At 33.4% G+C, this 26535-nt stretch overlaps 2 protein-coding genes across 2 annotated transcripts in view; both read left to right on the forward strand.

Annotated features, from left to right (window-relative positions):
• Positions 1-9783, forward strand: part of LOC149961273 (uncharacterized) — a 72243-nt gene extending 62460 nt beyond the window's left edge. Inside the window, exons 7-9 of the mRNA XM_090170410.1 lie at positions 362-862; positions 933-1069; positions 9630-9783. Of these exons, the coding sequence (XP_090026536.1) occupies positions 362-862; positions 933-1069; positions 9630-9732 (741 nt within the window). The 3' untranslated portion in view covers positions 9733-9783. The remainder of the gene's footprint in view (positions 1-361; positions 863-932; positions 1070-9629) is intronic.
• Positions 9784-10536: 753 nt separating this feature from the next.
• The window catches only part of LOC149961274 (PI-PLC X domain-containing protein 3), a 31508-nt gene continuing 15509 nt past the window's right edge, over positions 10537-26535 (forward strand). The window contains exon 1 of the mRNA XM_090176465.1: positions 10537-10947. Within this exon, the coding sequence (XP_090032591.1) occupies positions 10788-10947 (160 nt within the window). The 5' untranslated portion in view covers positions 10537-10787. The remainder of the gene's footprint in view (positions 10948-26535) is intronic.

Genomic DNA, 26535 nt, shown 5'->3' on the forward strand with positions numbered 1-26535 from the left:
AAATACAAGATATATTTTGGTAAGAAAAAATATAGGATATATTTTTGGAAAATATAAGATACACATTTTTGGAAAGCTAAAGATAGGATATATTTTTGGAAAATAAAAGATATAGGATATATTTTTTTGAAAATAAAAAATACAAGATATATTTTTGGAAAATTAAAGATATAGGATATATTTTTGGAAAATATAAGATACGCATTTTTGGAAAGCTAAAGATATAGGATATATTTTTGGAAAGAACAAAATATAGGATATATTTTTGGAAAATAAAAAAATATATATGACCAAATTGCTAACCACTCCGTCACCCTACTTATAGTGACATCCTGTATGACCAACTTTGATTTAATTCAAGGCCATGCTGTGGGAACCGGACAACAAGGCCTTCTGCGGAGGAGCGGTGCTTTCTGACCGCTGGGTGCTGTCGGCCGCCCACTGTTTCGACCCCAAGCTGACCTCTCACATCAAATGGCGTCGAGTGTGGGTGCGTCTGGGCAAATTCAACCAGCTGAAGAAGGAAGAGGACGAATTCAACTCGCAAATCGAGTCCATCTACGAGCACCCCGACTACAACGGCAAGACCTTCGACAGCGACATGGCGCTCATCAAGCTGAAGAAGTCCGTTCGATTCAGCCCGACCATCCAGCCCATCTGTTTGGGAGACACTCGCCACATCGAGGAACTGTTCCGCAAAGTGGACAACCTGCCCAACACGAACGGGAACAACAAGGGTCCCATGGGCGTCGTCACGGGCTGGGGCAAGTTGGCCGAGAAAGGCTCGGCACCCAAAATACTCCAGGAGATTCAAATTCCGCTGGTCAGTCGTAGTTTTTGCAAAGGAAGCGGATCCAAACAGGTTAGATTTTTTTCTCTGAAACCATTGAAGCTAATTGGCGAGTCTAACGTATCTGTGGTGCCGGTGACAGGTGACCAAGAACATGTTCTGCGCGGGATACGACGTGGACCACGCGGGTGACGCGTGCCAGGGGGACAGCGGAGGTCCGTTCATGATCAAAGACGACAACACTTGGTTCCTGATCGGAGTGGTCAGTTGGGGAATAGGGTATTAAATTATTTTCTTATATTTTATATTACCAAGAGAATGACAATGTTGAGACTATTTTAATAATAACGTAAGTGGATAATAAACATAAGTATGACACTTCCTATTCACCCAATGCAAATTTTTTAATGATAGTCTGTTTCGCCAATGACAACGTAACCCATTACGTACCGACGGACTGACAACTCTCCGCGAACTGCTCCTAGTATTTCGAGGAAGCCGGCAGCCTCTTCGACGGACCAGCCAAGGCCTATTAAAATTGAAATGCTTTCAAAAGTGGAACTAACGCTTACTTTTGGAAGATAAAAATAACTATTATAATTTATAAACACTGGCTCCATTTCAGAAGTTAGTTTTTTTCGAATTTCAATCCTAAAGTCGTATTTCTCGCCATCAAACTAACCAACTATTTTGCCGACGGAACCGTTGGAAGGGACTAGTTTCCTGTTCGGAAACTTCCTATTTCGCAATCACTCCACGACAGACTATCATTCACCGAATTCGTTCAGTGCCATACTTATGTTTCTTATCCACTTATGATAAAAATAACAATAATAATAATAACCCAGGACACCACCTGAGGCCACAGTCATCTAGCGACTTTTAAACGAGGGGCAGGTCACTTCCATTTTGGGTGCGTCTTAATCATAGTAAAATGATTAAATCAGGGTAATCAAGATTAGAAAATCTAATCATGATTTAAACGATATTTAATCATTCTAATCATGATCTAATCTTTTTAATCAGGATTTAATCATTTAAACGATATTTAATCATCCTAATCATGATCTAATCTTTTTAATTAGATTTAATCATTTTAATCGCGATTTAATCATTTTAATCGCGATTTAATCATTTTAATCGCAATTTAATCATTTTAATCGCGATTTAATCATTTTAATCGCGATTTAATCATTTTAATCGCGATTTAATCATTTTAATCGCGATTTAATCATTTTAATCGCGATTTAATCATTTTAATCGCGATTTAATCATTTTAATCGGTCGAATCGAGAATTTATCATTAAAATCAAAACTAAAGTACGATTTAATCATACTAATCACGATATAATTTTTTTTAATCAGGATTTAATCATTTTAAACAGATTTAATCATTTAATAATGATTAAATCAGATTTAAACATTCTAATCATGATTAAACGTGATTTAATCCACTTAATCGTGAATAAATTGAATTTAATCAAAATAATCACGATTAAATCGGATTTAATCTTTTGAGGGGTGCGTCGTTAATCAAGGAAGTGACCTGCCCCTCGCTTTTAAAGCCATTAAACTGGTGGCCGGGTTACAATGCGTAGGAGGGTGGTGGCAAGCCACGCGAGCCAACAGCTCCCCACACTCACTATTACCGTTAAAGTTTTTATGGATAAGGGAAAGAACTCGGGGGAAAACCCCTTTAACCAGTGCAAACTCAACGCGGAAGGAGTAGTTCCAAGTGGCGGCTCTATAAAAAAAAGTGTACAAAAATGCTTCTAAAAGCGCTTCTAGATGGCAGCACCTTCCAGGAACTTAAAACGAGTTGTCGGCGATCTATTGCGTTTCCAAAACCAGGTGTTTAATAAGTTAAAAATCTCGTGATTCCGAAAAGCCAATTAACGCGAGAAGTTCCCAATTGGCCACACCTTTTAGGATAGATATTTATGCTTACTCAACTTTGATTTATACGCTAACGACATCTAGTGCGAGCGAATGCAACTAGGCCGGAGCCGACACTTGCAGATGTGTACACCGCAATTATTCGTTACCGCCTTAAATTTGTTATTAAACGAAGCGCTTACGTTTTAAGGGGAATGGTCAAGCTTTAACCAGTTAGATAGCCCTATAGCCCCTTGAAAACTAAAATTTATGGCGAAAACCGCATAAAAAAATATTAAGTGGTTAATATTTAATAAAATAAAGAAATTTCGGGAAATTGAAAAGCGCGCGTCCGCCCCGACATCTGGTGAGAAATTGGTGAGACACTCCTTGCTTGATTAAAATTGAAAAACAATATGAATTTTGAAAGCGCGCGCTGCTGTAGACGCGAAAGATTTGTTTGTTTTTTTTTTGTTCCAGTTATACGGGACCTAAGCCTAATTGCGCGATTTTAAAAGTCAGGATAGTTCGCAAATCGCTCCCTAAGGTGGCGCTGGCGCTGGCAATACACTTAAGATGGCGGCGAAAATTCAGACCCAAATACTTGGCGTTATTTTGCTTTTCAACTTTTTAGGCCAAAAACTATTTTTCAAGACAAAATAAGTTGAACGTCTTGTTGATCTTTTCTCAAATGGTTTGCCGATGACAATAAGATTGGTCATAAAATAGCTTCACCGACTGATTCGCTATCCCTCCAACGGCACATTGATGCTTTGGCCCATTTTGTCTCCTCGAATGGTATGAGCTTCAATACTACTAAATCGGTTGTTCTCCATTGCGGGGCCAATAACCCTCGCTATCAGTACAGTTTGGGGGGTAAAGCGATCGAGGCGCATGCTGTGGTTCAGGACCTTGGGGTCACGCTTTCCGGCCATATGTTCGGGGATACCCATAGCAAAGCCACTTCCGCGCGCCGTGCAAGGGCTTTGTATATGCTGCGGAGATCATTATCTCATTTTAGTGTCAAATCTTTCAAAATCCTGTACAGTGTCTACATTCGCCCTCACTTAGACTACTGTTCCAGCATTTGGTCCCCCCACCTGGTCAAAGACATTGAGAAGCTGGAAAGGGTGCGAAGAAAGGCCACGAAGCTAGTTTCAGGGTTCAGAACCTTACCATATGATGAAAGATTAAAAAGGTTCGGTCTTCTCTCCCTTAAAGGGGAACGGCCAAGCTTTTCCGAATATGGCCTTATTTCCGTATCAAAAGATTAACAAGACGTTCAATATACTAACACGTACCTTTTTTTATCTTGAAAAAATAGCTTTTGGCCCAAAAAGTTTAAACAAAAAATAACGCCAGGTGTTTGGGTTTGAATTTTCGCCGCCATCTTAGGGGCTGCCGCCATCGCCCCTATCCCCGTATGAGCGATTCGCGAACTATACTAACTTTTAAAATCACGCAATTTAGGCTTAAGTCTCTTATAAATGGAACGCGCCGCGCGTGCAAACCCAATTTTTCGCGTCTTCAACAGCGCGCGCTTTTACGTTGTTTTTCTGTCTCACCGACTTCTCACCAGGTGTCGCGGCGGACGCGTGCTTTTCGTTTTCCCGAAATTTCTTTATTTTATTAAAACTTAACCACTCAATAATTTTTGATGCGGTTTTCGCCATAAACTTTAGTTTTTAATGGGCTATAGGGATATCTAACTGGTTAAAGCTTGACCGTTCCCCTTTAAGGACAGACGTCTTCGCGCCGACTTAGTTGACACCTTCAAAATCATTTATGGCCTGTATGATGTTACAGCAGTTGACTTCTTCGACATCAAGTGGGAGGGCCGGAAGGCTCCCACAATCCGTAACAAGTCGGCCCAGGCCGTAATATTAGTTCCACATCAGTGTATTCGAATGGGCAAAGCCATACACCCTTAGTAGACACAGGTAGGCAAACTAATACAAAGCTTTTGAGGCTTTGTGATTTCTTATCGTTGGATATATAAATTGCCACCCTAAGTGAAAGGGTGGATGCCGCCCACCATCAGGAGACCCGGGTGGGCAAACTAATATAAAAACTGTTGAGCCCATGTGATTTCCTATAGTGAGATATACTATTTACCATCCTATGTTAAAGAGAGGCCACCGCCCACCCTCAGGATACACGGGTGGGCAAACCAATTCATAAGCTGTTGAGGTCATTTATTGACTTAACTTGCAAGGTAATTTGACAAAAAGCTATATTTTAAATTTCGATCTATTTGTGGTAGAGCTATAAACGGGTAGTCTTTACGTGAACTTGTAAGTTAATATACCTAAGTTTTGCGAATGGTATACGGCAAAGATTATCGTAATAAAAATTAGATATAAAACAACATATGCCAGAATGCCCCTAGTTTTTGGATGAGTATGGGAGTCCAATAATTAATAATGGCGGTACGTAAGTGTGTGAAGGGAAATAGAGTCTTCAATGCTTTAACTTTTTAAGCGTACGCGTGTTCTTAATAATATAATACCTTCTCCCGATAGTGACTTCAATGTATAATTGTTTCTCTATGGTTCTATTGCTTTTATTACCCAAAAGGAAGTTCGTCAGTGTGGATTGAACTCGTAGTTTCTCTTGAACCTTTTGTTTGGTGTAACGAGTTATGAAGTTTTTTAATGTCTCTTGTTGATTTATTTAAATAAGAAAATAAGTATCTCATTGTGGGGCTTTTAGAGCATTTATAAGTACATATGGGGAAGAGGGCATTTAAAATTTTCGAGCTCGTTTATTCGAGTACTCACTTTCGAGCGAGGCATCTTAAGCGAGTATGCCCACCTACCACTGCTCACCACCCGAACATTTAAAATTTTCGAGCTCGTTTATTCGAGTACTCACTTTCGAGCGAGGCATCTTAAGCGAGTGTGCCCACCACCCACCGCCCACCACCCACCACCCGACGCGAAGTTTGAGGTTCACTTGACCTTAAATTTCGGAAAATATACGTAAAATAAGGCGTAAAAACGGACGAGAATTTCGACAACTTAACTAGCCAACTCCCCCCCGCGCCGCTAAAACTAACAAGAATACAGTAGAAGTTCCGAACAAATTTTGGGAAGCTTCCAGTGGCCGAGAGCGTAAAGGCGTAATTGTTCGGAGTTTTTGACTGTGAGTTCGAATCCCGGTTTCGCCAAAACTGCAAATTATTTTCGCAGCGCCATCTGCCGTGTCGTTGCTTTCCACACCAAACAAACAAACAAACACAGAACACTTAACGACAATCCGTCCATAGCAATAGTCCCACTTCGATATATATATATATATCTCGATGTGGAACTAAAAAGTGGTGCAACGGGGTAGCTAGGCGCGTTTTCTTCACTCAACGGGTTGTTACATTTTGGAATGATCTCCCGGCTGCCGTTAAGACCAAATCCTCCGCATCGGCATTCAAGTGTCGATTAGATACATATAAAAACTGGGGCTGACCTGTTGTTCATTTCAGCATTACTTACTATTAGCCTTTTTTTATTTTATTACTGTCGCTTCATATGTATCTTTTTTTTGTGAAATTCTGTTTTTTTCATTTTCGTTTTTTCTGGCCCTATCATTGTATCAATTAATATTAATGTAAATAGTTTCTTTTGTTTCGTGCGTTATAATATCTTTTGTATCGCGTATCAAGGCCCAATAAGTGTACAGCTTTTTTTATCCTGAATTAAAACATTATTATTATATATGCAAAAGCTTGGCCGTTCCCCTTTAAAGTACCCAAATAAAAAGTTTCGTTGCTTTCCGGTTCGTAGTTAATTAGAAGTAATTAGTAGAACGGCCAAACAATTTGATTGACGACATTGACTAGACGGTTTTCCTCATTGGCCGCTAGGCTTGGATTGCAAATGTAGATGCTACTGATTCCGTGGCCGAATCCGAAAAATCTCCTATAGACTCGTGAGATTCTACTATTGAATTTTTACGCGGGTGCTTACAGGGCATAGAGATAGTAAAGCAATAGAGGCACTATTGTATCTGGTGAAGTTGACCGCGAGTGCCGACCCTTTTTCGCCAATGTAGGAAGCCTTGAGATGGGCAGATTACGTGGCGCCATCGACGCGCGGTGAAATGAAATACATTATGCCTTTTGGAAAATCAACTGTCATTTGATGTAAACAAAGGAAGGATAGATGGCGTTGCAAATTCTGCCCATCTCCGCTTTCATACATGCGTGGGGGGGGGGGGGGGTGAATTTACCAGGTCAAAAACAGGGGTGCCTTAACGCGGTAATCTTCCCTCTATTTCTTTTCTATCTCTATGTTACAGGGTTTTAAAAACACGAGCTCACGGCTAAATTGACATCGCCAAATCTACCAAGGGCCTTGGTAGGATAGTGGGAACTATGTAATCTACCAGATGCAGTGGGAAAAATTCAGAAAAAACCGTAGTCAATGACGTCACAAACTAGGCACGATAAAATTATCGTTCAAAATAAAAGCCGCAGTCTGGCGCTACACGTAAATTTAATTTTAAATAAACTTAACGACGGTATTTAATCAAGTGAGTTACATTTACGGAACAATGAACAAGAAAAATATAAAGTTGTTAAGTTTCTTTCCGAAAATCTATTTGTAACTTACTATTTAAATTAAGAGGTGCTGATTACTCCGCCTAGTAAATATTAGACTGTCTGAAGGATATTTGGCTTATTTATAAATTATATTTTTCCTTTGTATATATTATCTTCCAAAATGTTTTTTTTTGTGAAAGACACTTGTTTCAGATAGCAGGGCCAGTACCCAAGGCATAAACATCTTCATTTCTTGTAGTTTAAAAATATCATAAATAACATAATTATTCATAAGTATGCCTCTGCGCAACATATCCATAGAAAAAAATATCAATGAGACCTTGTTTCATACGAAACAATAACATACAATATGTGGACCCAAAAATGCAAAACTAATTTTCATCTTTGGGCTAGTAACGGAGTGACGTCATCACACGAAGAAAATCTCCCCTTAGCGAGGCGCTGTCAAAGATTACGTGTGACGCGTTAGCAAGCGGACGCAACACGGCGACGAAGCCCGTAATGCAGTCTGTCTTGTGAATAGCTCTCAGTGAAACTTTTGCGTGTGAAGAACAGTAAGTGTCGCACTTATGTAACAATATTATACACTTATGGTAAATCGGACGACGCGTTACTCGTCACGGAGTTGGAAGTGACGTAAATTACGTTATATTCCGTGAACAAGGTTTCATTAAAGAAAATGCATTTGTGGCATTTAGGAGCAACAAACACAAGGGGAACGCAGCTAGCCTTTAAACACGCTAACGCAGTGTTGTGTACAAATTTCATTGGACGCGCCTTTACGCTGAACGTTTTACGGGCGGGGGTAAGACAATTTACGAATTTTCCCCTTCCGACGGCAGCAGGCGCTAAAGCGTCTAGCCAATGAAAATTGTACGCAAGAAAATCCATGACTTTTGACGGCAGTGCTGTGTTTGTTGCTCCTAGCTAGCATACTCATGAGGAATTATGTTATATATGACAATATGCCAAAGCAGTCAGCTCGGATCAGAGCGAAATAATTTCAGTATATTCTCTAAGAGTAAAGAAAATAATGTAGACATAATTATACGTTCTTGAAAGAGACTTGAGCAGGACGTAACTATCGCGACAATAATTGAGACGCTGTTGAGATAAGTACTGGCCCGCGGTTTCAACGGTGCTATCTTTAAGATGACTGTGTTAAGATGACTGACAAGCATCTAGTGTTTCCAAGCGGTTTCCCGACAGCTTATAATATACTCGAATTGACTAAGGGCATATGGCGAGGGATCGGACATTCAGAAATAGGCCGTACACTTTCCGAACAAAATAATGAAGAAAACCAATTCAAAACTCATGAAAGAAAAATTACACAATTTTGTATTTGTAAAAAATTTAGGACAGAAGCCCGCAAAAATTATATGGCAGGGAAATAGTGTACACATTTGGCGAGGGGTTGGACATTCAGAAAAATCCAAAACCATTAAAAAAACACAAATCCAAAATCCAAAATTAAAATTCACATATCCCCAAAATACAAGAGAAGAATCCACATATTCCCAAAATGCCAGAGGAAAAAAACACCAATCTCCAAAATCTCAGAGAAAAAACAAATCCACAAAATCTCAGAGAAAAAACAAATCCACAAAATCTCAGAGAAAAAACAAATCCACAAAATCTCAGAGAAAAAACAAATCCACAAAATCTCAGAGAAAAAACAAATCCACAAAATCTCAGAGAAAAAACAAATCCACAAAATCTCAGAGAAAAAACAAATCCACAAAATCTCAAATAAAAAACAAATCCACAAAATCTCAGAGAAAAAACAAATCCACAAAATCTCAGAGAAAAAACAAATCCACAAAATCTCAGAGAAAAAACAAATCCACAAAATCTCAAATAAAAAACAAATCCACAAAATCTCAGAGAAAAAACAAATCCACAAAATCTCAGAGAAAAAACAAATCCACAAAATCTCAGAGAAAAAACAAATCCACAAAATCTCAGAGAAAAAACAAATCCACAAAATCTCAGAGAAAAAACAAATCTACAAATCCCACGACAAAAATCCACAAATCCCAAAAATACAAGAGAAAAATCAACAAATCTCTAAAATCCAAGGGAAAATTTAAAAATCCCCGTAGTAACTTTCTACTCTAATTAGTAACTTTCTACTCTAATTAGTAACTTTCTACTCTAATTAGTAACTTTCTACTCTAATTAATAACTTTCTACTCTAATTAGTAACTTTCTACTCTAATTAGTAACTTTCTACTCTAATTAATAACTTTCTACTCTAATTAGTAACTTTCTACTCTAATTAGTAACTTTCTACTCTAATTAGTAACTTTCTACTCTAATTAGTAACTTTCTACTCTAATTAGTAACTTTCTACTCTAATTAGTAACTTTCTACTCTAATTTGTTACTATTATATTTGCAACAGGTGCGGCCGTGCAGGACAGTACGGATTCTATACCAAGGTCAATAATTTCCATCCGTGGATACGCAACATTATCAAGTCGGAGTCCAAAAATGACCGTCGGTAACTCAATGTTACACTCCATTTTGTACACTAAAACCTTTATTTTTAGTGCTAATAAAATACCCTCTGGTTTTTAAAACAATTTCCTAAACAAATACTATACAAATAAATAAAAAATATTCACATGTTTGCCACCAGGTTTAACAGAAGCTAAGAATAATTGGCGACGATTTTTAACATTTAGTTAATTATTAGAGGTACCATAACGTCCATAAGTAGGGTAATTTAACGTAAGTATGACGGCTTTGGTACGCGTCATATTTACCCATATCAAAAGTCTATTAAATATCTCTTAATAAAGAAGTATCCATATTTGTAATATAACATGTATCTTCACTGGCTGTAAACAGTTTGCAAAGGACGCAAATTTAACGCCAAACTCGCGGATGTGTACACCGCTTCACGGCTCAAAATTTAGCGCGTGTATTACTCCGCGTTAACAATATAAAAGGTAGAACTTACACTGCCTACTAGGGATACATACTTATTTAATATTTATAAACCATATTTTCCCGATGTAATTGTTCTAAAAAAGTATTTCGCTACGCACTATTTTTAACGAAAAATCAACAAGAACCTACGAAGATGCTTGTTTCAAGCTAATAACATTAACAGCATATGTAAATGTATCCTCCTCTAGTACGTGACATATTACGTACCAATTTACGCGAATTTACGCGTCAAAATCGTTACCGATATGAAAAAAGTCCGTTGTCAGTTCCCGCTGCGTACGCTAGATGGCGCTAATCGCGTGAAAGCTTGGGGAAAAGGAGGAGGGGAATCAAAAGAAAGGGGGAGGGAAGGCGCAAACGAGAAGCGTATTCGATCGCGGCGCGACTACATTCGTCGAACAGGTGAAACCCGGGTTCCCCGGCAGGTAATGGGGGGAAGCTAAGAGGAACCCTTACGATCATTAGAAACAGAACCCCGCTCTTTTATCAAGATCCGTCTAAACAATAGAGGGAAATTCGTGCCCGTTGATCTAGAGGCGAGAGACGCGCAGAGGCCTAACCAGTACGTATCCAGTAGGGCGACGCCTAAAGTCCGACAGACGCGAAAATGGCAGACGACGATGGCAAAGTCGTGGCTTACGAACCGAAGCTGGCTAAAAACTCGACGGGTCTTTATATCGTAGAACGTCGCAGGAATTTAGCGCAATGGATGGAAGAATTGCCGGTAGCCGTGCATCACGTACCGTTGCTGTCTCTGGCTATTCCCGGTAAGTGTTCTTTTTGTCGACGTTCTCTTAATGACGCTAAGCCTAATTTGGAAAATATGACGATTTATTAACCGCGGAGGCCTTGGTTCCCCCCTTTCGCTTGTCAACGGTTGTTGATAACTCGATAGCGCGCGTCTACTTACGAGTGATTTGTTATCGTCGCCTTTAATGGGGCATTGGGTCCTCTTTTAGTAATTTTAATGGATATTTGTTTGAGATGGAGTTCGGCATTTGCGTTTGGGAATTAACTAAGGTCTATTATTGACCTACTGACCCCTGTAAAAGTGTTCCAACCGCAGTTCACTAATGCCTTGCTCGTCAGCTATTTGTTTTTGGTCTAGGCTGTCTAGCAGGATTATTTACAATAATATATCATGATATTTTCAAGCGTATTGGTTTTAAAACCACTATATTGTTATAAGTCGTACCTAAGTGAAAATGTCACCAACTTTACCAACAATTGAATTGGTATGTTTTTAGTAATAGGTAAAAAATAAACTTCACTAATTTAAAAAAATCCAAGTACGATAAATTGACCAAAATAAATAAAACTAATCGATAAATAATTATAATTTATATAAGGAAACCCGATTAAAAATATAAATTGAATAACAAAAGACCTAAAAACGTACCAAAATACTGTCTTTATTATAGTACCTTCAATCGAAAATAATAAACAGTAGTGACAACTACTAAATACTCCCCAAAAAGAACTTAAAAAACGCCGTAAATCCCAAAATAAACCATTCCATTAATATAAATTAAATTCCATCAGCTAAAAAAAAGAGAAGCTAGATCGAAATCTTTAAGCCTTAGTCAAAATAAAAGTGAAAATCCGCGTGTCCCCCCGGTTGTCATGACAACGGAAGCCAAGGCTTAGTGTTTTAAAAGAATGCCGACCTTAACGGAAATCAAAAACATCGCGAAGCTAAAATTCCGTAAGGTTTCCTCCTCGCTTTCCAATAGTGACATTTCGAAAAATATGACACGACCTGTCGGACAAAAAGGGAATTAAAAACGAAACAAAAATGGTAAGGCGCGGCTGGGACAAAATTGGGGTGTGGTTTCTGATCACACACACGGTCTGTTGTCAACGGGACAAAATAATAGAACAATTTAGACAGCTCCGGAGGGGGGAGGGAGAGGGGATTAAAAAAGTGATAGATGAGCCTGAGAAAATTGTCCAAAAGCTTTTTACTCCCATCTCCCGTCGTCTTAAGTAAACTTTGGAGAATATGGTGTATCTTAGTAGATTGAGGATATGTTGATTCTGGAAGCATCAAGACTTCATCAAGATGAGAGTATTCAAATGAGGTAGTAGTAGACGCGATAAATCATGTAAATTGAAGCTCGATCAAAGCGTTCTGTGAAGCTAAAATTTCATTACAATCTACCGTTTACCGTGGCGCCATCTATCGTACAGTGGCGAAACTAAATGGCAATGAGAAATCTGTTAAAATTCCTGTGAAGCTAAAATTGCTTTCAAATCTACCGTTTACTTTAAAATGTACTTCGGGCCCACAAATAAATTTTAAGGACCCCACAATTCCATTTTAAGGGCCCAAGTTCATTTTATTGGACCCCAGTTAATTTTATAATAATAATAATAATAATAATAATAATAATAATAATAATAATAATAATAATAATAATAATAATCAGCTTGGCTAATATCCTAAATCGTCTAGCGACTTTCAATGCCTTTATTCCCCAGTTAATTTTAAGGGCCCAAGTTAATTTTATTGGACCCCCAGTTAATTTCCAAAGGCCCCAAGTTAATTTTATGGGCCCCCGGTTATTTTTCAGGGGCCCCAAGCTAATTTTATAGGACCCCAGTTAATTTGCAGAGGCCACAAGTTAATATTATTTGACTCCCGGGTAATTTAATTTAATTGGACCCCCATTTAATTTTCAGAGGCCCCAAGTTAATTTTATGGAACCCCACTTAATTGTCAGAGGCCCCCAGTTAATTTTAAGAGACCCCAAGTTAATATTATTGGTCCCCCATTTAATTTTCAGAGGCACGAAGTTAATTTAAAAGAATCCCAAGCTCATTTGTGAGGCCCCAAGCAAGGCAATTTACCTTCGATAAATTTGTGAAAGTTAAAAATGGGACCCAATTTTGAGAAATGTTAGCCTACATCTCGTAAAATCCTTACACCACTTATCGTGCAAGCCGAATCAAATTAAGTGAATAGTTCTTTTTATAAAGTAACGGGGCCTTCTTGTTTAAATGTTGCTCCTACGTCACAGTCTCTTACTTTGGCAAGCCTACTAGCGCGCGCTATAGTCGCGAGGAACATAGGTTTTTCTAGCGCGCGTGCAAATAGCTCGTGCGAAGAATACACTAATAAAGCTGGGTCTTGTGACGTAAGAGCAACATTTTAACAAGTTGGGCAAGACCACTTTTTATTTTATAAAATCAACTATTATGAAAACATCTCGCAGTTTATGCAAAATAAGATAAATATACAGAGCGACTGTTATGATCTAAACATGCTATCAGCAGGGCTCGTACACGACCTGAAAACCTGGAAAATTCGGGGAATTTGAAAATGATTCCAAAAAATCAGGGAATTGGAAAATAATTCGAAATAGTCAGGAAAAAGTCAGGGAATTTGAAAATGGTCTAAATAGTAAGGGAATTTGAAAATGGTCTAAAAAGTAAGGGAATTTGAAAATGGTCTAAAAACTAGTGAATTTGAAAATGGTCTAAAAAGTAAGGGAATTTGAAAATGGTCTAAAAACTAGGGAATTTGAAAATGGTCTAAAAAGTAAGGGAATTTGAAAATGGTCTAAATAGTAAGGGAATTTGAAAATGGTCTAAATAGTAAGGGAATTTGAAAATGGTCTAAAAAGTAAGGGAATTTGAAAATGGTCTAAAAACTAGGGAATTTGAAAATGGTCTAAAAAGTAAGGGAATTTGAAAATGGTCTAAAAAGTAAGGAAATTTGAAAATGGTCTAATAAGTAAGGGAATTTGAAAATGGTCTAAAAAGTAAGGGAATTTGAAAATGGTCTAAAAAGTAAGGGAATTTGAAAATGGTCTAAAAACTAGGGAATTTGAAAATGGTCTAAAAAGTAAGGGTATTTGAAAATGGTCTAATAAGTAAGGGAATTTGAAAATGGTCTAATAAGTAAGGGAATTTGAAAATGGTCCAAAAAAGTAAGGGAATTTGAAAATGGCCGGAAAAAAAATCATGTAAATAAATGTTTGAAAGATGTATTAAAAATACATAATAAATATTTTCAAGATTTTACCTCAAACCATTCATTATACAAAAATGGTCAGGGGAAAATTGGCAATTTGGTCAGGGAAAACCTGTAAATGTCAAAGAATTTAATTCCGGAAAATTTGTGCGAACCCTGTATCAGTGACCTTTAAACAAAAACCAACGAGACAAAGAAGAATCATGTCTCTTAGCAACCAGAAGTTTAGGACCCTTTTTGATCACCCCCTTATTTACATATTTTAAAATATTATCGATGACCGCAGAGTTAGCATACAGGTATCAGAAATGGGGTAGTCTTGTTAATTTAAAATTATGTTTTGATCCCTGAGTATCTATAGTTCCTATATTTCCAAATTGTTCCTATTTTTTAAAAATTGAACATATAAATCCATATAATTTTAAAAATTGTCATTAGATAGCTGCTGAAACGCTTGTGGGAAATGTACTAAACAATGCCTTAACTTTATAGGAAATCTTAAAAAAAATCATTTAGTTGTTAATAATGATGTTTATTACCTCTAGGGCTGGGGTTAGCATTTATTCCCCTCCATTTTTATGGAATCTTATAAAAAAACACTTAAATGCTTTTCCTATTTTAATTTTGAAACGCGTTTTATGTAAATATTAAAGCAATATTAAATGTGATAGAAATGTTTTTTAGTTTTTAAAGTATTTGAATTTTGTTATAATGGTTTTTATGAGGAAGATGTTCCTATTTTTTTAGAGAGATTTTTACCTATAAATTCCTATTTTTTAGAGATTTTTTCCTATAAATTCCTATTTTTTAGAGATATTTTTACCTATAAATTCCTATTTTTTAGAGATTTTTTCCTATAAATTCCTATTTTTTAGAGATCTTTACCTATAAATTCCTATTTTTTAGAGATTTTTTCCTATAAATTCCTATTTTTTAGAGATTTTTACCTATAAATTCCTATTTTTTAGCGAGATTTTTACCTATAAATTCCTATTGTTTCGAGATTTTTACCTATAAATTCCTATTGTTTCGAGATTTTTAAATATAAATTCCTATTGTTTAGAGATTTTTTCCTATAAATTCCTATTTTTTAGAGATTTTTACCTATAAATTCCTATTTTTTAGAGATTTTTTCCTATAAATTCCTATTTTTTAGAGATTTTTACCTATAAATTCCTATTTTTTAGCGAGATTTTTACCTATAAATTCCTATTTTTTAGAGATTTTTTCCTATAAATTCCTATTTTTTAGAGATTTTTACCTATAAATTCCTATTTTTTAGCGAGATTTTTACCTATAAATTCCTATTGTTTCGAGATTTTTACCTATAAATTCCTATTGTTTCGAGATTTTTAAATATAAATTCCTATTGTTTAGAGATTTTTACCTATACATTGGATACATTCATCAAATAATCCTACTAACACACTTACTCCAATTATATTACTTTCCATCATTTAAATTTCGGCTAATTTAAAAAATAAAAACAATTTGGGTCAAGATCCCTAGTCCTTACCTCAAACGCCTCCTATAAAATAACCCATAAGTAAAATTCGCCAACCGTTATCAAACTCGTTCAGTGGCGCGTTTAAAAACCTTCCCACAATTCCCTGGGGCAATATACGGGAGTACCTCCTTTCCCCCAATAAAAACCCAAGTATGTTTACAGTTCCTCCACAGCCTTGACGCAACCCAGCTTCGCTCGAAGTCAATTTTGATGCCGAAAATATGTATACTCGGGGATCTAGCGCTCCCAAAACTTTCTCGCAGTTCTGGGGATAATAATTTTAATGGCATCCGCTGGAGGGCGTTGGGGAGGTCGCATCCCGGACGTCCATACATCAGCGCCACCTATTTTAAGCTCGAGTAATCTTATCGGGCCTATTAATTTTATATAAGTCGCCGTCGGGTGGAGATCAGGCTAGAGAGAGTAAGGTTTTGAGGAAATTGCCCCTTTTAACGGGCGAACGAGTGGGCCTTGGTCTCTAGCTATTGTTTACAAGTTAATTGATGCAACCTCTTCCGAAGATGCGCTCTGGGATTACCAAAACCTGGGCGGGGTTGGATAGCGAAAATAAGTTTTAATCTAAAGTTAAGGACTCCGGGGTTGGTTAGAGCTCAATTATCTTATCGGTGTTGTTGTTGTTAACGTAATTTGATATAGTTAAGAGTCTTATCTGATTTCACGCGTTGGACGTAACTACAGCTAAGATAATTAAGTTTTCTAAATTTTATTTAATGCGATTTATATAGTGTAAATAGGTAGAAGAACGTACTGAGGCAACGGAGAACAAACAAGCCCTACATTTACATGATGTACTCTTTTTCTAATTTTGTTGGCGAAGATTTATTGATAAATATGTAATAGCCACCATCTGTGAGTCAATACTAAGAACTTATTTACGTTTGATTACAAGTTCTTTAAAATAATTGTAAGCAGTAACATGAATTACATTATCAATAATTTTATATTTAATTTTATTATGTTCATCATTATCACAGTAATATAATTAAAATGAATTATTTTAATATTTAGTATGTAATTAATATATACATATTTAAATTTTAAATATAATTACTAATAATTATTTAATTTAACATTAAATTATTTGATCTAAATTTTAAAAAGACATTTGTAGTTCTCGTTTTATTAAACAGGGGGAGCCACTAAATGTCTAGTGGGCGGGGCCTGAGATATAATTAGTAGATCATCCACCATACTCCAATGTTATGTTTGTTCTCAGTTTCTTCAGTTCTATTCTCAGTTGCAGGTTAAGAAAGGCAAAATATTTAGTACATTTGGCGGAAAGATACTAGCACGAATTTCCGGTAAATTTAGAATTTGGCTGTTTACGGTTGAATTTCTAAGTATAAAATATTTAGAATTAAAATTTCAATTCACACACTTTTTAAATTGGAGCCATTAAATGACCTGGAACCATGAGTTAAATGTCATTCGAGTTTCCAAATTCTACTATATGAGTATGTCTAGCAAATTTTTATACTCTAGCATAAGTACATTTCGAGTTATTAGCCCTTCAAACCTGGTCTCTAGTAACATTATTTTCATTACAACCTTCTTGTTTTGTCTAAAATTCCTCGACTTGTTATTGGTCAAATTAAGTATGGTCAAAGCTAATTACACTTAAAATGTGACGGGGAACACTTTTCTATTGGAAACCAACTTTGTATCTTTAATGGTTCTCGAGATAAATTTTAAATGACCTTGAAGACATGGTTCAAGGTCATGACATTTTCCATTGTCACGTGACCCCCTGCACGTTCTATGTGTCGTGAAAATTACAAATTCCTAGTTACTGTCGTTGTACGGTTTTTAGTTAACACCCTGATTCATTAGTTGAAGTTCATAGACCTGCTAGAACAGCTAGTGTGGTATTTCCCAAAATGTAATAATATCCAAGGTTTAGGTTTTTTTTATTTTGATCTAACGACTAATAAAAATACCGTAAGTAAAGAAACTTGTTCTTCAATGAAAGCCAACTACTTCGTTAGTAGCCAAGACGTAAGAGTTTAAATAAGTTAAATATGCTAAACACTTTTTGTGGTGCGAAATGATCATTTTGGAAGGGACGCATTTTGCATTAGGCTTAATTTACAACCCCTTTTTTCGATAGTAAACATATTACTGTTTCTAGTGTTAGTATTTTTATGCTAAACTTTGTGCCAATATTTTGTTTTTGGGGTCCTGTAAAATCCTATCATTCTGGAATGACCCAGGAAAATCCTATAATTATGAAATGATCCTGTAAAATCCTATAATTATGAAATGATCCTGTAAAATCCTATAATTATGAATTGATCCTGTAAAATCCTATAATTATGAAATGATCCTGTACAATCCTATAATTATGAAATGATCCTGTAAAATCCTATAATTATGAAATGATCCTGTAAAATACTATAATTCTGAAATGATCCTGTAAAATCCTATAATTATGAAATGATCCTGTAAAATCCTATAATTATGAAATTATCCTGTAAAATACTATAATTCTGAAATGATCCTGTAAAATCCTATAATTATGAAATTATCCTGTAAAATCCTATAATTATGAAATGGTCCTGTAAAATCCTATAATTATGAAATGATCCTGTAAAATACTATAATTATGAAATGATCCTGTAAAATCCTATAATTATGAAATGATCCTGTAAAACCCTATAATTATGAAATTATCCTGTAAAACCCTATAATTATGAAATTATCCTGTAAAATACTATAATTCTGAAATGGTCCGGAAAATCCTATCTTTCTGAAATGACCCAGGAAAATGCTATAATTATGAAATGATCCTGTAAAATCTTATAATTCTGAAATGGTCCTGTAAAATCCTATCATTCTGAAATGGTCCGGAAAAATCCTATCATTCTGAAATGACCCATTAAAGTCCTATAATTATGAAATGATCCTGTAAAACCCTATAATTATGAAATTATCCTGTAAAACCCTATAATTATGAAATAATCGTGTAAAATCCTATAATTCTGAAATGGTCCTGTAAAATCCTATCATTCTGAAATGGTCCTGTAAAATCATATCATTCTTAAATGGTTAGATTCTGTCATTCTGAGTAATTTTTATTAAATATAAAAAAATATAGGAACGTTCATGTGAATTTATAGGAAATTAAAGGAATAATTTTAATAATGCTTTTCAAGGATTTTTGGTTGAATAGAAATATTAAATTTAATATGAAAACATCACAGACCTCGTGACTAGATAAATGTATTAAAGTGATATAACATTTTCATTTAAAAACAGCATCCATCCGTAAAAGCCAACGATATTAGTGCTTTAGTAAAAGACCGGCTGTTTCTCAGCGCCTTCTATCGAACTTTAAAACTATATTTTATCATTATTATTTTCAGACATAATATACCCTCTATAAGCAACGCAAATATTTTTTAATTATTTTAAAATTACAAAAAATATTTTTATTTCTTATTTCGGCCTAGGTTTTCTTCTGCCTGTCACCCTTTAAATTTACTTTCCTTCCAAACAAATACCCTGGTGGTAGGCCAACAGCAGAACACGTTTTATTTACCTAAAAGATCCCCTTTAAATCAGGGAGGAGCAAAGGTTCGCAGGTACATAATGGGAAAACAGCAACAAATAAACAATAAGAAACGTTAATATAATAAGTTTCGAGTTATTATAAAAAAAATCAAAGAAACTTCAGTAAAATGAACAAGCGCTATATACAAATATATACAAAATGGTAAAAAATATGAAATGTTACTTATACCAGGGTATTTGTTTGAAGGGAAAGTAAATTTATAGGGTGCAGAAGTAAACTTAGGCCTTTATTTTTTTAATTTTTCGTAGTTTGTACATCGCTTAAAATAGTGTTAGTAAATTTGTAATAAAAAAGCTAGAATTTTTTCCTACCTTCCAAAAAGTTTAAACTGGCGCCATCTAGAATAAATAAAATCATTAAAATGGAACCTCTAATGGCTTCGATTTGTACGTTCGTTCCCACGCGTACAATTCAATTCGTGAGTTTCGAACCTATGGCGTAATAAAAAATAAAATAAACAGGACCAAAACCAGACCCCAACAAAGGCTAAAATATTCCAACTCTGGCATTCTCAAAAGAAACGAAAAGATTGACAATATTTAAAAAAAATGCATAAGTTCGAAAAAGAATAATGGAAGCATCATTTTCGAAGAGAAAGTCGTCGGTAGAGGCGCGTCCCGATGGACTGCGAGGGCCTAATGTCAGGTGTCAAATAAATAAACACGCTTCCCAAAGACGTACACGCCGCTCCGTTAGGAACTGCCCTCTTAAAATAGGACTTGGCGAGAAAAGCGGTGGAAAATAAAATATGATGGCCCCTCTAAGGATCTCTTTCCCTCCAACAAAAACAGCGTGCGGACTAAGGAAAAATTCCGAAAGGTTCCAAGGATGAGCTAAACAAGCAGGCGAAAAGGGTAAAATATAGTCCGGGGCTTAAATCGCCATCTACATTCGGCGATAAAAGCGCAATTATAATTAATTAATAATTTAATCCTTAATAATATTTTAATCCTTAATAATATTTTAATATTCATTTAATACTTAATAATATTTTAATATTCATTTAATACTTAATAATATTTTAGTAATAATTCAACCTTAATAATATTTTAATATTCATTTAATCCTTAATAATATTTTAGTATTAATTCAACCGTAATAATATTTTAATATTCATTTAATCCTTAATAATATTTTAGTATTAATTCAACCTTAATATTATTTTAATATTCATTTAATCCTTAATAATATTTTCATCCTTAATAATATTTCAATATCAATTTAATCCGTAAAAATACTTTAATATTCATTCAATCCTTAATAATATCTTAATATTAATTGAATCATTAATAATATTTTAGAATTAATTTCACCCTTAATAATATTTTAATATTAATTTAATCCTTAATAATATTTTAATATTCATTTAATCCTTAATAATATTTTAATATTCATTTAATCCTTAATAATATTTTAATATTAATTTAATCCTTAATAATATTTTAATATTAATTCAATCCTTAATAATATTTTAATATTAATTTAATCCTTAATAATATTTTAATATTAATTTAATCGAAAATTTTAATTTAATTTTAATTTAATAGTAAATTTTCATTTTTTATTAATTTAATCGTAAATTTTCATTTAATATTAATTTAATCGTAAATTTTCATTTAATTTTATTTAATCGTAAATTTTCATTTAATATCCATTTAATATTTTTATTTTTTACTAATTATGAATTTAATCCTAAATTTCATTTTAATATGAATTTAACCCTACATTTTAATTTAATATGAATTTAATCTTTACTTTTAATATTAATTTGTTCGTAAATTTTAATTTAATATTAATTTAATCTTAAGTTTTTATTAATTATGAATTTAATCCTAAACTTTTATTAATTATGAATTTAATCCTAAACTTTTATTAACTATGAATTTAATCCTAAACTTTTATTAACTATGAATTTAATCCTAAGTTTTTATTAATTATGAATTTAATCCTAAACTTTTATTAATTGTGAATTTAATCCTTAATTTTTATTAATTATGAAATTAATCTTAAATTTTTATTAATTATGAATTTAATCCTAAATTTCATTTTAATATGAATTTAATCCTAAATTTTAATTTAATATTAATTTTATACATAATATTTTAATATTATTTAATTCTTCATTATAATTTAATATTAATTTAATTCTTCATATTGTTTTAATTCCTCATATTAATTTAATACTTAATATTTGAATATTATTTAATTCTTCATAATAATTTAATATTAATTTAATTCTTCATATTGTTTTAATTCCTCATATTAATTTAATACTTAATATTTGAATATTATTTAATTCTTCATAATAATTTAATATTAATTTAATACTTCATAATAATTTGATATTAATTTAATACTTAATATTTGAATATTATTTAATTCTTCATAATAATTTAATATCAATTTAATTCTTCTTATTAATTTAATATGAAATTAATTCATCATATTTATTAAGTATTAATTTAAAACTTAATTTGAATTTAAGATAGAGGACCCCACATTCCTAGAACAGACAGCGACGAAGCCCTCTATATACTAGATCTCTCTAGACCGTGGGAACCAGTTTGCAGATATTTTGAAGCCGCTCTACCTTTGGCAACCAAAAAATGAAATTTTCCACTTTTGTCCGAATATAATTCGGCGGTACCTAAGTGGCGCCGAAGTAAAAAGCGGCGGAAAACGTGATCGAAAAGAACGGCTTAAGAATCGAGAAGCGGAAGAAAGACGTGGAAAAGACCAGCCGGAAGTGGCGGTCGTGGTGCCGCATTGGCCAGTCATCGCTAAACTCCAGCCAGCTCTTACGAATCGATAGCGTGGATGGAAGGGGTGAAACCAAAAGTATATTACACATCTGGTGGTAAAATTAGTTTTGACGCCGGGCCAAATTTTTTAATTCTATAAGTGTCATTTTACTTTAAAAATTTGATTTTTTACCAAATACCTTTGGCTCAAGAAAATTTAATTCATTTCATAATTTAATTATAATTAAATTAAAGTATTTTACATTTCACTACGCAACAGCGGTTTTTAAATTACTATTATTATTTTTAGGGCTAGTCATTTTCAACCTATTTAGAAAAAAATCATTATTAATAGTTTGTATTGTTCTGCGAAATAAATAATATTATTATTATTATTATTAATTCAGAATTTGAAATAATCGAACGGTCCATGAAGGAACAAATTTTAGCTAGTCAAATAATCACAGGCCACCTGAAAAATATTTCGACTGATTTTACAATAGAATTCAAAAAAGATTTTGTAGAATTATACATTTTTTTTAAAATTAAAGTCAAAGTTATTAAATTTTAGGAGGTTAGTTAACGGAAGCTTTCGATTGGCACCCTATAAGTCAGACTTACGTTCAGATAATTTACCCCTTTCTATTTTTATATTGCATGATCTAGGTCATACATTTTTACTGAAAATATTTATTAAGTTTCAAAGTTATAAAAGCCAATAAATTTTATTAACCGACCATACCATTGTTTTCCGATTTTTACGAAATCAACATAAAATCCCTTCATTTCACGCGTTTATATTACTGATATAATGTCATAATCTAACCTCCTAAAAGTTTAATAACTAAGCAGACAATTTTCTATTATCAAATGAGCTTCTCACGTTACCCGAAATGTAAACTGAAAAGGCTAATTGTAGGATAAACTAAAATAAATAATTTTATTATTAAATAATTATTTTTAAATGAACGTACATTATCAGTATAGACAAATACTTCGCAAGTAAGACATATCTTATATACCTCTGCTGAAACTTAAAGACAGGCAAATCAAGAAAACTGTAAATTCTGTTTACGACACTAACGCCACTTTGGGGCGAGCGTTCGTAATAAAAATTAAATTTTAATCAAAATGGCTCAGGTTCATTTACTAATCCGTTTTGTATTACAACATTATTTTTAAATTAATTACAACTGAAAATTAACATTTTAATTATATTTACGTGCATTATAGTATGTTTAATCCCCTCATGGTTTATCAATATAAAAGGTTGCCACTCGTCAGGGAAACCAGATAATTTAAAAATTAAAGTTTATTTTAATCTAGATCTATGACAAATTCTGTGATTATTATTTAGGTCCTGGAAAGTTTTGATGACTTTTGTAACGTTGCAATAACCTTTGTACAGAAATATAAGTCCATTTAAATTTATAAATGTAATTTATTAGCCCTAAAAAGTCCGGGAAAATATCTTAAAGCAAGTGTCGGCTCGACGTCCAGTAGCTATTTTTTCAACAGATGTCGCTATCGTCGTAATAAAAACAAGACAGCTAAGCTACATTTTGACCCAAAAGCCGGGTACTTTTAGGTACCCCTCGCGTGATTGAACCGTTTGTAAATTGGTCAATAACAGGAATTATAGTAATTATAAACAATATTTGTTACATGGGATATATAATTTAGGTTAAAGTCCACTAAATAGAGTATAAGTTGTCTAATTATAATACTCTGCAATGGTTATCTGACGACATTATTGTTTCGCTATTTTGAATTTCAGCATCCTTTGCCATTAATAGATGGCACCACGCTCTCCACTAAAGTCGCGTTTTTCGAAGAATCGGAAAGATTCATGGCCATCTCTAATAACAGGGGCATTTCATAATACAGGTGGCAATGATAGAGCCGACAGTTGCTGTAAGCAAGTGTCGACTGGATGTCAAGTAGCTCTTTTATCAACAGATGTCGCTAGAATACTTTGGCCTTAGGTATTGGCCTAGCTGATTATTATTATTATTATTATTGTTATTATTGTTATTATTATTATTGAAAACAAGACAGTTAAGCTACATTTTGACCCAAAAGGCGGGTACTTATAGGTACCCCTCGCGTTGATTGAATCGTTTGTAAATTGGTCAATAACATAAATTACAGTAATTTTAAACAACATTTTTACATGGGATATATAATTTGAGTTAAAGTCCACTAAATAGAGTAAAAATTGTCTAATTATAATAATCTAAAACGGTTCTCTGTAGACATTATTGTTTCGCTATTTTGAATTTCAGCTTCCTTTGCCATTAATAGATGGCACCACGCTCTCCACTAAAGTCACGTTTTTCGAAGAATCGGAAAGATTCATGGCCATCTCTAATAACAGGGGCATTTCATAATACAGGTGGCAATGATAGAGCCGACAGTTGCTTTAATATGGTTAGTTAAATCAGGGAATATTGAGAGACTTTGAATATACTTAGCCTTCCACCATATAGACGATGACGTCACGAATATAAAAGTGACTCAAGGGGAAATCGAAGAGACGCATTTGGCGAAAATATTTTTTATGTTACGAGTGGAATCTTGGGAGCTCTATCGAAGCAAATGACCCACTACAAAAATAATCTCAACAAGTCAGCCAAGTGGTTACATAAGTTTCACATCGAGTTAGTTTGGCTATTTGCCCGTACTCGTCAAAGAAAGCACATTCAAATTCTCTGACTTTCCTAGATTTTTCCTGACACTTTTTAATCTAAAAATTTTAAATTTTTAATCTTTATGTTTTCCATTAACAACCAAAATTAAATTGCCTAATTCCTAAAAATCCCTAACTTTCACAGATTTTACATGACGTTTAGATCCATTTTGAAATTCGGTGATTTTTCCAGATAATTTACCACTATTTTAAGTGTCAGAAATATCAAATGCCCAAATTTCTGGACCCCGATTGCCCAACTTGATCGATTAATATATCATTTGAATTTTTATCGATTAATATATCACTTAAAATTTTATCGAATAATATATCACTTGAAATTTTATCGATTAATATATCACTTTAATCAATTAATATATCACTTTAATCGATTAATATATCATTTCCATTTTTTATCAATTAATATATAATTCCCATTTTCATCAATTAACCTATCACTTGCATTTCTTATCACTTAATATATCATTTGCATTTCTTATCAATTAATATGTCATTTGCATTTCTTATCAATAAAAATATCTTTTGCATTTCTTATCAATTAATATATCATTAAATGTATCAATTAATATATCATTTAAATTTATCGATTAATATATCATTTGCATTTCTTATCGATTAATACATCCCTTGTATTTCTTATCAATTAATAAATCACTTGCATTTCTTATCGTTTAATATATCACTTGCATTTCTTATCAACTAATATACCGCTTGCATTTCTTATCGATTAATATATCGCTTGAATTTCTTATCGATTAATATATCGCTTGAATTTCTTATCGATTAATATATCGCTAGAATTTCTTATCGATTAATATATCGCTTGAATTTCTTATCGATTAATATATCGCTTGAATTTCTTATCGATTAATATATCGCTAGAATTTCTTATCGACTAATGTATATTTTTCTTTTTTTTTCTTTTAATATATCACTTTCATTTGTCACCCTAACGGTTTCAGACATAGCAATTACTCAATTTTCATTTCGGTCTGATAGGAACAAATTACCGTAAATTTCACGCCCATTTTTTACTTCTTGAACGCCATCTGCCGAGCCGTGAAGAAACTGTCTAGATAGAAAAAATAGCCTAAGGTGATAATCTAAATACGACAACTATTCATCAAAAATTAATCTTCAGAACCCTCCAACCCAGTAAGCCTTCGCTCCAAAATTGAAACCTGTCGTTGAAGCCGCCATTTTGTAAAACAAATTGGAAATGTCTCCGATAGATGGCGACGCTATAGAAATAAAAGAAGTCGTACTTCACGCCATTGAAATACTGCCGGTAACTTTTTCTTATCAAAACGTAAATAAATTCTTCTCCGTAGAGAGAAACTAAAAAACGGAAAACTAGGCTTTTTTCCCATTTTTAAAAGAAAAGTCGAAAAACGCCATCTATCTCTCTCTTGAAGAATTTAAAAACTCTTTTTAATATCAAACAAGGTGGCCAAAGCTGAAATACAGTCCGGCGCTGAAGCCGACATCTAAATTTACATATGGTGAGAAAAGCGTATTAATATTTTAATATGAATATAATTCTTAACGTTAATCTAATTTATTTAATATTAATATAATTCTTAACTTTAATCTAATTTATTTAATATTAATATAATTCTTAACGTTAATTTAATTTGTTTAATATTAATATAATTCTTAACGTTAATCTAATTTATTTAATATTAATATAATTCTTAACGTTAATTTAATTTATTTAATATTAATATAATTTGTTTAATATTAATATAATTTGTTTAATATTAATATAATTTGTTTAATATTAATATAATTTGTTTAATATTAATACAATTCTTAATTTCAATTTAATT

This window comes from Leiobunum rupestre, chromosome 1, assembly GCF_980474605.1.
Source record: "Leiobunum rupestre chromosome 1, qqLeiRupe1.1.hap1, whole genome shotgun sequence".
NCBI classification, from domain to species: domain Eukaryota; kingdom Metazoa; phylum Arthropoda; class Arachnida; order Opiliones; family Sclerosomatidae; genus Leiobunum; species Leiobunum rupestre.